The 13,072-nt window shown below is 39.3% G+C and overlaps 1 protein-coding gene across 19 annotated transcripts in view; it reads right to left on the reverse strand.

Annotated features, from left to right (window-relative positions):
- Nucleotides 1-13,072, reverse strand: part of COMMD1 (copper metabolism domain containing 1) — a 174,722-nt gene that overhangs the window by 123,421 nt on the left and 38,229 nt on the right. For 12 of the 19 annotated variants that reach the window (XR_015136744.1, XR_015136748.1, XR_015136747.1 and 9 more), the window contains one exon: nucleotides 270-364. The exons of the other annotated variants lie outside the window; for them this stretch is intronic. Coding sequence is in view for 2 of the 12 variants with exons in the window: in XM_086326427.1 (XP_086182553.1) it covers nucleotides 270-350 (81 nt within the window). In the remaining 10 variants the exon portion in view is untranslated. The remainder of the gene's footprint in view (nucleotides 1-269; nucleotides 365-13,072) is intronic. 19 annotated transcript variants of the gene reach the window in all.

The following is a 13,072-nucleotide window of genomic DNA, read 5'->3' on the forward strand; positions in this document are numbered from 1 at the left end:
ATAACTTCATTCTTAAAGTACAAATCAAAGTTTCCTGACCTTATAAAATATATTCAAACAAAAGACTTTTCCCATTTCACTGTAAATAAAATTTTCAGATGCAATTTTTACTTGGGGAAGATTAGAAACATGCATCTTCCTTCAATGAGAAATTGTCAGTTCAGTTCAGTTCAGTCACTCAGTCGTGTCTGACTCCTTGCAACCCCATGAATCGCAGCACACCAGGCCTCCCTGTCCATCACCAACTCCCGGAGTTCACTCAAACTCACATCCATTGAGTCGGTGATGCCATCCAGCCATCTCATCCTCTGTCGTACCCTTCTCCTCCTGCCCCCAATCCCTCCTAGCATCAGAGTCTTGTATCCTGTTTCAAATAAAAATTATAAGGAATTAATTTTAAAGTGCTAATTTTTGAAGCACCTGAAAAGTTATTCTACCAATTACATGCGATCTTAAAGTCATATCTGACATAGATCAGTGGAATAAAATTGAGAGTTCAAAAACAAACCCTTATATTCATGGTCAACTGATTTTTCAACAAAGGTGAAAAGACAATTCATTCAGTGAGGAAAGGATAGGCTTTTCAATAAATAGGGCTGGCATAATTGTGCACCCACTTCCCTGGTGGCTCAGATGGTAAAGAATCCACATGCAATGCAGCAGACCTGGGTTTGATTCCTCAGTTGGGAAGATCCTCTGGAGGAGGTCACAGCAATCCACTCCAATATTCTTGCCTGGAGAATCCCTTGGACAGAGAAGCCTGGCGGGCTACAGTCCATGGGGTCGCAAAGAGCCTGACACGACTTAGTGACTAAGCATAGCATGCATAAAGTTTAATTTAGACGGTGTTCCTCAAGTTTTCATTACACATTCCTAAGAAGTGCCTTGAGATATTTTAAACTTAATTTGCCCTCCCCTCAAAAATTTTTAATGCAACAAATATCCTATTTATCTTTTTTTAATATTTATTTGGTTGCACTGGGTCTTAGCTGGGGCATACAAGACCATCGTGTGGCACAGCAGGCTTAGCTGCCCCAAGCCATGTGGGATCTTAGTTCCTAGACCAGGGATTGAACCCATGTCCTCTGCATTTCAAGGCAGATTCTGAACCACTGGACCACCAGAGAAGTCCCTGTTTATCTGCTCTATCTCTGGTTTACATATAAATACAGATTTTTTTCATTCTTCAAGAACTGATTATCTCCTCCAATGAGAATGCATGAGAATATTGGCTGACACACAAAAATTAACTCAAAATGGATCATATACTAAAATGTAAAACCTAAAACTATAAAACTCCTTGAAAAAAATAAAATAGACTATCTTTGAGAACTTTTCAACATGAAAACTGCTCTTAAATGCAACACCAAAGTACAACCTATAAAGAAACAAATTCATAAGCTGATCTTTATCAAAATCAAATACTTGTTGCAGTTCAAAACAAAATTAAATGACAAGCCACAGACTGGGAGAAAATATTTGCCGGTTATATTTCTGGTAACAAACGTATCCAGAATATATATATTTTTAAGTTGTTATAACTCACTAATAACAAAAATGACTGAATTTTAAAATGGGCAGAAGATTTAAATAGACATGTCACTTCTGTGTACCTTTTGGGGGGATGTCTCTTGAAGCTATGCCTAACCCATAAAAAGGCTTATGGTTTGCATCACATTTTGAATTAGCTTACTTTCTGAAGCTGAGTTAGAGTCCCAGGCTTCTTTTTTCTAAGGTAAACCTTAGGATGGAAGTTATTTCTGACTTTGGTTTTCAGGTCTCTCTGCTGCTTTGAAGGCGCTATGCTTACTCAGGCTGTGAGTTCTTGGATTTCTGTTTGAAGCCTCTCTGTTCTCACTACTTGGTCCTGCTCCTATCATGGGAACTTTAAGTCAACTAACATCATCCTTCTCCAACCCCTGCTGACCATATGCTCTGCCACTACACCACTAACTCTAACTCTCTGCTTTCTCCCTTGTTGGTATGCCTTTACAAGAATAATTTAGAACTTCCAAAGGTTCTTTAGAAAAACTTAAAGATTTCCTAAGCTGGCTTCTCCAAGGCTTTGCCCACTGCATGTGAGCCCCTCAATTCCCTAGAGTCATTGGATCTTCAGCCCCCTGCCCACTCCCTCTAAGGACTCAGAACTCACAAAAGCAACCACTTGGATAAAAAGGTTAATTGTTAGTCCACATTCTCCACAAGATTATATATCAGGACAAAAGAAAACCTTAAAACTCTTCCAAAATAAAGGTAAAAAGCTGTATCCCTTATACTGAGCAGGTAACAACTTCTCCCATTTACCGGACACACTATTCAATAAAAACACAAGGTGGGACAAAGATGAGAATGCTTACATATAAATGAGTGCATTCTGTATTACTGTATTTATGTCTGATGCATAGCTAAAATTTTAGGATGAAAGTCATAAAGCTCTCTACATTCCTGTCTGTCTAAAAATATGATATGCATATGTACTATTTTCCTATCTCCATATTACTAAATTAACAAAGAAGCTCTATTCTAATTGACTTAGGGAAAGGAAGTGCTTATATAAACTACAATAAGTCCCCTACATACAAACCCTCAAGTTGCAAACTCCCAAAGATGTGAACGTGTATTCGTAGGTTGAATCATATAAGTAGCTCACTTGTCCGGTGTACACTGTCACATGCATGCATCCTCTAAAAGTAGCTGTGCTTTTGTGTACTTTAATAAACAGTATTACACAGAATACAGTAGTTCAGTTCAGTTCAGTTGCTCAGTTGTGTCCGACTCTTTGCGACACCATGAAGCACAGCACGCCAGGCCTCCCTGTCCACCACCAATTCCCAGAGTTTACCCAAACTCATGTCCATTGAGTGGGTGATGCCAACCAACCATCTCATCCTCTATCGTCCCCTTCTCCTCCCACCTTAAATCCTTCCCAGCCAACAGGGTCGTTTCCAATGAGTCAGTTCTTCGCATCAGGTGACAAAAGTACTGGAGTTTCAGCTTCAACATCAGTCCTTCTGATGAACACCCAGGACTGATTCCCTTTAGGATGGACTGGTTGGACTTCCTTGCAGTCCAAGGGATTCTCAAGAGTCTTCTCCAACACCACAGTTCAAAAGCACCAATTTCTCAGTGCTCAGCTTTCTTTATGGTCTAACTCTCACATCCACACATGACTTCTGGAAAAACCATAGCCTTGATTAGATGGACCTTTGTTGGCAAAGTAATGTCTCTGTTTTTTAATATGATGTCTAGATTGGTCATAACTTTCCTTCCAAGGAGTAAGCATCTTTTAATTTCATGGCTGCAGTCACCATCTGCAGTGATTTTGGAGCCCAAAAAAATAAAGTCTGACATTGTTTCCACTGTTTCTCCATCTATTTCCCTTGAAGTGATGGGACCAGATGCCATGATCTTAGTTTTCTGAATGTTGAGCTTTAAGCCAACTTTTTCACTCTCCTCTTTCACTTTCATCAAGAAGCTCTAGTTCTTCTTCACTTTCTGCCATAAGGGTGGTGTCATCTGCATATCTGAGGTTATTGATATTTCTCCCGGCAATCTTGATTCTAGCTTGTGCTTCACCCAGAACAGCGTTTCTCATGATGTACTCTGCATATAAGTTTAATAAGCAGGGTGACAATACACAGCCTTGACGTACTCCTTTTCCTGTTAGGAACCAGTCTGTTGTTCCATATCCAGCTCTAACTGTTGCTTCTTGACCTGCATACAGGTTTCTCAAGAGGCAGGTCAGGTGGTCTGGTATTACAATCTCTTTCAGAATTTTCCACAGTTTGTTGTGATCCACACAGTCAAAGGCTTTGGCATAGTCAATAAAGAAGAAATAGATGTTTTTCTGGAACTCTCTTGCTTTCTCGATGATCCAGCGGATATTGACAATTTGATCTCTGGTTCCTCTGCCTTTTCAAAATCCATTTTGAACATCTAGAAGTTCATGGTTTACGTATTGTTGAAGCCTGGCTTGGAGAATTTTAAGCATTACTTTACAAGCGTGTGAGACTTGACATCATTGACAACTAAAACCTGACTGCCCAGATCCTTCTTGAGACTCTAGGTAATCCTGTTCCAAAGACTACAAGCTGAAGCTGGACAATTTGCTTTAAACTTAAAACTACTTATAACTTCAAATTTGGGTCACTTGGGAAGGTCACCAAAAACATGATCTTTCATGCTCTGCTCTGGGAAGTAACTTGACATTGATGTCTCTACCATCTAAAGATACTTTGAGCCCAACACCTAAAAATCTGGACCGGATGCCCTCTGAACACAGAAAATGTGTTTAGAGTCTACTCCAACCAGGCAACTTTGGCCTTGGAGTACAAAACAAAGCAGGTCAAAGGTTAACAGACTTTTGCCAAGAGAAGGCACTTCATAGCAAACACCCTCTTCCAAAAACATGAGAGAAGACTCTACACGTGGACAATGCCAGAGGTCAATACTAAAATCAGACTGACTATATTCTTTGCAGCCAAAGATGGACAAGCTCTTTACAGTCAGCAAAAACAAGACGGCAGCAGACTGTGGCTCAGATCATGAACTCCTTACTGCCAAATTCAGACTTAAATTGAAGAAAGTAGGGGAAACCACTAGACCATTCAGGTATGACCTAAATCAAATCCCTTGATATTATACAGTGGAAGTGACAAATAGATTCAGGGGATTAGATCTGATAGACAGAGTGCCTGAAGAACTATGGATGGAGGTTCATGACACTGTACAGGAGGGAGTGATCAAGACCATCCCCCAAAAAAGGAAATGCAAAGAAGGAAAATGGTTGTCTGAGGAGGCCTTATAAATAGCTGAGAAAAGAAGAGAAGCTAAAGGCAAAGGAGAAAAAAAAAAAGATATACCCTTTTGAATGCAGAGTTCCAAAAAATAGCAAGGAGCAGTAAGAAAGCCTTCCTCCATTATCAATGCAAAGAAATAGAGGAAAACAATAGAATGGGAAAGACTAGAGATCTCTTCAAGAAAATCAGAGATACCAAAGGAAATTTTCATGCAAAAGATAGGCAAAATAAAGGAAAGAAATGGTATGGACCTAACCGAAGCAGAAGATATTAAGAAGAGGTGGCAAGAATACACAGAAGAACTGTACAAAAAAGATCTTCATGACCCAGGTAACCACAATGGTGTGATCACTCTCCTAGAGCAAACACCCTGGAATGCAAAGTCAAGTGGCCCTTAGGAAGCATCACTATGAACAAAGCTAGTGGAGGTGATGGAATTCCAGATGACCTATTTCAAATCCTAAAAGACACTGTGAAAGTTCTGCACTCAATATGCCAGCAAATTGGGAAAACTCAGCAGTGGCCACAGGACTGGAAAAAGTCAGTTTGCATTACAATCCCTAAGAAAGGCAATGCCAAAGAATGCTCAATCTACTGTACATTTGCACTCATCTCACACACTAGCAAAGTAATGCTCAAAATTCTCCAAGCCAGGCTTCAACAGTATGTGAACTGTCAACTTTCAGATGTTTAAGCTGGATTTAGAAAAGGCAGAAGAACCAGAGATCAAATTGTCAACATCCTTTGGATCATCGAAAAAGCAAGAGAGTTCCAGAAAAATATCTACTTCTGCTTTACTGACTACGCCAAAGCCTTTGACTGTGTGTATCACAAATAACTGTGGAAAATTCTTCAAGAGGTGGGAATTAGAGACCACCTGATCTGCCTCCTCGGAAACCTGGATGCCGGTCAAGACCCAACAGTTAGAAGTGGACATGGAACAAAAGACTGGTTCCAAATCAGGAAAGGATTTCGTCAAGGCTATATATTGTCACCCTGCTTATTTTACTTATACGCAGAGTACATCATGCTGATGCCAAGTTGGATGAAGCACAAGCTGGAATCAAGATTGTGGGAAGAAATATCAATAACTTCAGATATACAGATGACACCAGCCTTATGGCAGAAAGTGAAGAAGAACTAAAGAGCCTCTTGATGAAAGTGAAAGAGGAGAGTGAAAAAGTTGGCTTAAAGCTCAACATTCAGAAAACTAAGATCAACCCAACCATCATCACCCTTGTTAAGTTTGGTATATAAACCTTTTAACGCTAGCTATTAAATACTCCCTCACGTATACCAGGCAAGCCTAAAGTAAGTTGGTCTTTTCTCCTCTTAATCTATTGCCACAATCTGTAGGCAACAACCACTGGAACCAAACTGTAAAAGTTTTCCTCTTAACAACATCAAGTAGTGAAACAAGAACAAAACAAACAAAAAAAATTTTAAAGCAATGATACAGAAAAGATACTTGTTTTAAATAATCTAGTTAATAATCCAGTTAATAAAAATAACCTCAATACTCTGAAGATAATGAACACCTTAAGAGTAATATTTGGCTCTAGCGGGCTCTTCACTAATTCATAAAGTCTGATAAACCAGTGAATGTTGACCACCCTAGCCCTCTGTCTTCCATTATGTTTACTTCTCAATTTCGTATCTTTGGCCTTCTCCCTTAACTGAAAATTTCAATTCATGAACTTACAAAGCCTTTTTGGGAGAAAAGTAGATTTTATTTATGATTTTATTCCTTCACATTGATACTTTAGAATGGTACAAGGCTGAGGCAAGACTCATTTAGGGTGTGTGATATGGGCATCTCCTGATTCTGTCTTTATAAAGTAGCAACCCCATGGTGACTTCAAGGGAGCTTTCCCAACTGTCCCACCTACTAATCAATATAACTTATTTTTCATTCTCTACTTTTCCTACATGTCACATATACACACTCAACACATCTCAAGCCCAGTTTGTTTTTAAACGTAGCAGCTCATGGTTATACTGGACTTGGGTATTTTAGTATTTAGTATTTTAGCATTAAATGAAAGCTGCTTGTTCCCTTGTTTTTCTTTGCTCCTTAGACTTTGTGCCAATCTCTGCAAAGTCTATGCTGAACTTAGGACTGAAAAGAGGGAGCAGAGAACATAAAGCCAATAGGTTTTGTATTTGCCTGTCTGATTTGTTCTCCCTGCATGGAACATAGCTGTCTGTTTTACTATTGAAAGGTCTATAAAACATGGGTGGTATCTGAATCTCTTGGCAACTCAGACAACTGAAATAACAACAAGGAAATGCCAGGAATGCAAGTACTGTTTTATAGAAATCCACTTGTGGCCTTCATATACATTTTATCCAAAGAACTTTACAGATGTAGACATTACTGTCAGAGAAGAATTAAACATGTCAGCAGAGAAAGAAGGAAAGATTTGTAGCCAATGTGAAAAAGAAGACAAGACCTCCAAAGTTAGTCTCTGGAAGGTTGCCTTGAGTTACTATACATACAATACAATAGACAAAATAAGATTTCAAATCATAAATAGAGAAAGGTGCTTTCTGATTTATTTAGTCGCTAAGAGAGGGCATCAGAGGGCAGACAGACTGAAACCACAATCACAGACAACTAACCAATCTAATGACATGGACCACAGCCTTGTTTAACTCAATGAAACTAAGCCATGCCGTGTGGGGCCACCCAAGATGGACGGGTCATGGTGGAAAGTTCTGACAACAAAATGTGGTCCTGGAGAAGGAAATGGCAAACCACTTCAGTATTCTTGCCTTGAGAACCCCATGAACAGTATGAAAAGGCAAAAAGATAGGGCACTGAAAGATAAACTCCCCAGGTCAGTAGGTGCCCAATATGCTACTGGAGATCAGTGGAGAAATAACTCCAGAGAGAATGAAGGAATGGAGTTAAAGCAAAATCAACACTCAGTTGTGGATGGGACTGGTGATAGAAGCAAGGTCTGATGCTGTAAAGAGCAATATTGCCTAGGAACCTGGAATGTGGGTCCATGAATCAAGGCAAACTGGAAGTGGTCAAATGAGATGGCAAGAGTGAACGTCGACATTCTAGGAATCAGCAAACTAAAATGGACTAGAGTGGGTGACTTCAGATGACCATTGTATCTACTACTGTGGGCAGGAATCCCTTAGAAGAAATGGAGTAGCCATCATAGTCAACAGAAGAGTCTGAAATGCAGTACTTGGATGCAGTATCAAAAACGACAGAATGATCTCTGTTAGTTTCTAAGGCAAACCATTCAATATCATGGTAATCCAAGTTTATGCCCTGACCAGTAATGCTGAAGAAGCTGAAGTTGAACGGTTCTATGAAGACCTACAAGACCTTCTAGAAAGAACACCCAAAAAAGATGTCCTTTTCATTATAGGGGACTGAAATGCAAAAGTAGGAAGTCAAGAAACACCTGGAGTAACAGGCAAATTTGGCCTTGGAGTACAGAATGAAGCAGAACAAAGGCTAATAGAGTTCTGCCAAAAGAACACACTGCTCATAGCAAACACCCTCTTCCAACAACACAAGAGAAGACTCTACATATGGACAACACCAGATGGCCAACACTGAAATCAGATTGATTATATTCTTTGCAGCCAAAGACGTAGAAACTATACAGTCAGCAAAAACAAGACTGGGAGCTGACTGTGGCTCAGATCATGAACCCCTTATTGCCAAATTCAGACTTAAATAGAATAAAGTGGGGAAAACCACTAGACGATTCAGGTATGACCTAAATCAAATCCCTATGACTATACAGTGGAAGAGAGAAATAGATTTAAGGGACTAGATCTGATATACAGAGTGACTGATGAACTATTAACAGAGGTTCATGACATTATACAGGAGACAGGAATTAAGACCATCCCCAAGAAAAAGAAATGCAAAAAAGCAAAATGGCTATCTGAGGAGTCCTTACAAATAGCTGTGAAAAGAGAAGCAAAAAGCAAAGGAGAAAAGGAAAGATATAAGCTTCTGAGTGCAGAGTTCCAAAGACTAGCAAGCAAAGATAAGAAAGCATTCCTCAGCGATCAATGCAAAGAAATAGAGGAAAACAACAGAATGGGAAAGACTAGGGATCTCTTCAAGAAAATCAGAGATACCAAAGGAAATTTTCATGCAGACATAGGCACAATAAAGGACAGAAATGGTATATACCCAACAGAATCAGAAGATATTAAAAAGAGGTGGCAAGAATACACAGAAGAACTGTACAAAAAAGATCTTCATGACCCAGATAATCACGATGGTGTGATCACTCACACTCACCTAGAGCCAGACATCCTGGAATGTGAAGTCAAGTGGGCCTTAGGAAGCATCATTACGGACAAAGCTAGTGGAGGTGATGGAATTCCAGTTGACCTGTTTCAAATCCTAAAAGATGATGCTGTGAAAGTGCTGCACTCAATATGTCAGCAAATTTAGAAAACTCATCAGGACTGGAAAAGGTCAGTTTTCATTCCAATCCCAAAGAAAGGCAATGCTGAAGAATGCTCAAACTACCACACAATTGCACTCATCTCACACGCTAGTAAAGTTATGCTCAAAATTCTCCAAGCCAGGCTTCAGCAATACGTGAACCGTGAACTTTCAGATGTTCAAGCTGGTTTTAGAAAAGGCAGAGGAACCAGAGATCAAATTGCCAACATCCGCTGGATCATCAAAAAAGGAAGAGAGTTCCAGAAAAACATCTATTTCTGCTTTACTGACTATGCCAAACTTTGACTGTGTGGATCACAATAAAATGTGGAAAATTCTGAAAGAGATAGGAATACCAGACCACCTGACCTGCCTCTTAAGAAAACTGTATGCAGGTCAGGAAGCAACAGTTAGAGCTGGACATGGAACAACAGACTGGTTCCAAATAGGAAAAGGAGTACGTACGTCAAGGCTGTATATTGTCACCCTGCATATTTTACTTATACGCAGCGTACATCATGAGAAACGCTGGGCTGGAAGAAGCATAAGCTGGAATCAAGATTGCAGGGAGAAATATCAATAACCTCAGATATGCAGATGACACCACCCTTACGGCAGAAACTGAAGAGGAACTAAAGAGCCTCTTGATGAAAGTGAAAGAGGAAAGTGAAAAAGTTGGCTTAAAGCTCAACATTCAGAAAACTAAGATTATGGCATCCGGTCCCATCATTTCATGGGAAATAGATGGGGAAACAGTGGAAACAGTGGCTGACTACTTTTTTGGGCTCCAAAATCACTGCAGATGATGACTGCAGCCATGAAATTAAAAGACGTTTACTCCGTGGAAGGAAAGTTATGACCAACCTAGACAGCATATTAAAAAGCAGCGACATTACTTTGTCAACAAAGATCTGTCTAGTCAAGGCTATGTTTTTTCCAGTGGTCATGTATGGATGTGAGAGTTGGACTATGACAAAAGCTGAGCACTGAAGAATTGATGCTTTTGAAATGCGGTGTTGGAGAAGACTCTTGAGAATCCCTTGGACTGCAAGGAGATCCAACCAGTCCATCCTAAAGGAGATTAGTCCTGAATATTCATTGGAAGGACTGATGTTGAAGCTGAAACTCCAATACTTTGGCCACCTGATGCGAAGAGCTGACTCATTTGAAAAGATCCTGATGCTGGGAAAGATTGAGGGCAGGAGAAGAAGGGTACAACAGAGGATGAGATGGTTGGATGGCATCACCGACTCGATGGACATCAGTTTGGGTGGACTCAGGGAGTTGGTGATGGACAGGGAGGCCTGGCGTGCTGAGGTTCATGGGGTTGCAAAGAGTTGGACATGACCGAGTGACTGAACTGAACTGAAAGAGGACTGTCTTGGGAGTTGGCTGGCTTGCTCTACTATGGATAACTCCTATTTTTCTTGAACTCCAAGAGTAGTCACCTAGAATTTTAAAACATGTAGTCATGCTTATATAGATAAGGTGGTACCCCTGCAAAATATAATAGATGACAAGTTCTTTTTTCTAAAACTGAAAATTTTAGTTAGCTCTTTAGGATATTGAAAAAAGATACCAAAAAAACCCCAGCTGCATATGACTCAGCTTCTTAGAAGACTGTCATCACTGTGTCTAAAAGTTAATTCCACTGCAGATGGACACAGCTGTCAGAAAGAAATAACTAAAATCTAACTTTATAATGAGGAAAGTTTTACTTGTACATTACTTATGCAAATGTTTATGTTTTACTTAAAAAAAAAATCTAACTCTACAACTGGTTTCTTCTTTTCACAGTCAGGACCTTTGTAATTTACTCTGTATCCACTGGATCTAAATACAAATTCCTGAAGTAAATGACTTTCTGAAGGATTAAAGAGAATTAACACTTGACCACATGGGAGGATTTTAATATAACAAGAGCAATAATTATTAAATACAAATCATATGCCAAGCACTATTTAGGAGTTTTATATACAGTATCACATATATTATACTACTAGTTCTAGCTGAATTAGAAATTATTTTTCTTATTCTGTATATGAATAAATAAACAGAGGTTCAAAAAGATTAAATAACTCACCCAACGTTACTCAAACAGTAAACTGTAATACTGGGAATTCTAACTAAGGTCTTTCTGCCTCCTAAGTCCTGTTTGTTTCAACAGTAATAAACTGTCTCCTAAAACACACACACTCACTAAAATGGTCCAAATATCATTTTAAGTAACCAGCATTATGATTTCTTCTAAGTAGGAAAGTGGGAGTTGCTGACATTTCTTTGTACTTACTGTTTCCCAAATATCCCACCATCTTTCACATCTGAATGCTGTGGCTCAAGATGTTTCCTCTGGTTGCGATAACCCTCAACAACCCCCATCTTTTCTCCAACTCCTTTAGAACACAGCTCCAGAAACTAATGGTTTCCTCCTCTTTATCTACACAGAACATGTTTATATCTGTTATGAGTGATTAAAACTACAGATTAAGGAGTCAAAATAACCTGTGTTCAGTACTCTTTCCCCTTTACTAAGTAAGATCTTAGGCAAGTTATTTATCTACTCTAAGCCTCAATTTTGTAATTACATGGAGAGAAGATTATCTCCCCTGCTGGAGAGCTGCTGCTGTTCACTCACCAAGTCACGTCCAACTCTGTGCAACCCCAGGCTTTCCTATCCTTCACCGTCTCCTGGAGTTTGCTCAAATTCATGTTCACTGAGTTGGTGATGCATCTAACCATCTCATTCTCTGTCATCCATTTCTCTTCCTGCCATCAATCTTTCCCAGCATCACAGTTGCTGGATTGTAGTGAGGATTAAATGAGGAACTCAGAACAATTTTTTTTTTATTTTATTTTATTTTTAAACTTTACATAATTGTATTAGTTTTGCCAAATATCAAAATGAATCCGCCACAGGTATACATGTGTTCCCCATCCTGAACCCTCCTCCCTCCTCCCTCCCTAATTTTTTTTTTTTTAATCGAGTAACATTTTATTTCCTGGGATAAAAATTCAAAAGGATGAATTATCAGAAGTCTTCCTCCTACATCATTAAAATGCTTTTTGAAGAAAGTTACAAGAATTGTTTAAGGCGCACAGAAAAAAGTTAGACTTGCCTTTCTTCCAGAGCGTTGCCTGCCTTAGACACGAAGCACCAACACTACATCTCAGAAAAAAGATCACACTTTTCCAGGCTATCAGATTCTAGCCCAGTTAAATGCCTTTGAGTTACTTAACAACTCTCCATAAGTGGTACACTACTGATAGATATGTAAATTATGTACTGTCAAATAGTAATTTGACATCCCCCCTCCTTCCTACAGGAGTGGGGAAAAACCTAGTTTTGTCCAATCTCAATTTACACCATTCCTTTACAACACAAAAATTTGTGCTGTTTTGACTTTTTCTTTTTTTTGCCACACAATATGTGGGATCTCAGTTCCCCGACCAGGGATGGAACTGGTGCCCTCTGAAGTGGAAGCCTGGAGGCTTAACCACTGGACCGCCAGGGAAGTCCCTTGATTTGTCCTTTGTATGGATTAGATATCCCTGGTTGCCTCACATAATATGAGTAAAGTGAATTCTGTAATGTGTGTGCTTATTTTTGTATCTGTAGGAGGGTAACAAGTTGACTTTTTTGGAAAGTTACATTTTTATCAACATCATTATCCCAACTCCCAATCTTGATCTTTTCTGAACTCCATACTCCTTATATTCAAGCCACTAGAATCTTCACTTAAATGTCCCAATAAATGGTTTCCTTTACTTGGAAAACGTGTTCCTCCTTAGTCTCCAAGATGACATATAATGACCCTGTCTCTCTTGACTTTTTGAAGACTCT

The sequence above is a fragment of the Bos grunniens genome, chromosome 11 (assembly GCF_055505025.1).
Source record: "Bos grunniens cultivar Pamir isolate PY7600 chromosome 11, Bosgru_T2T1.0, whole genome shotgun sequence".
In the NCBI taxonomy this organism is placed as follows: domain Eukaryota; kingdom Metazoa; phylum Chordata; class Mammalia; order Artiodactyla; family Bovidae; genus Bos; species Bos grunniens.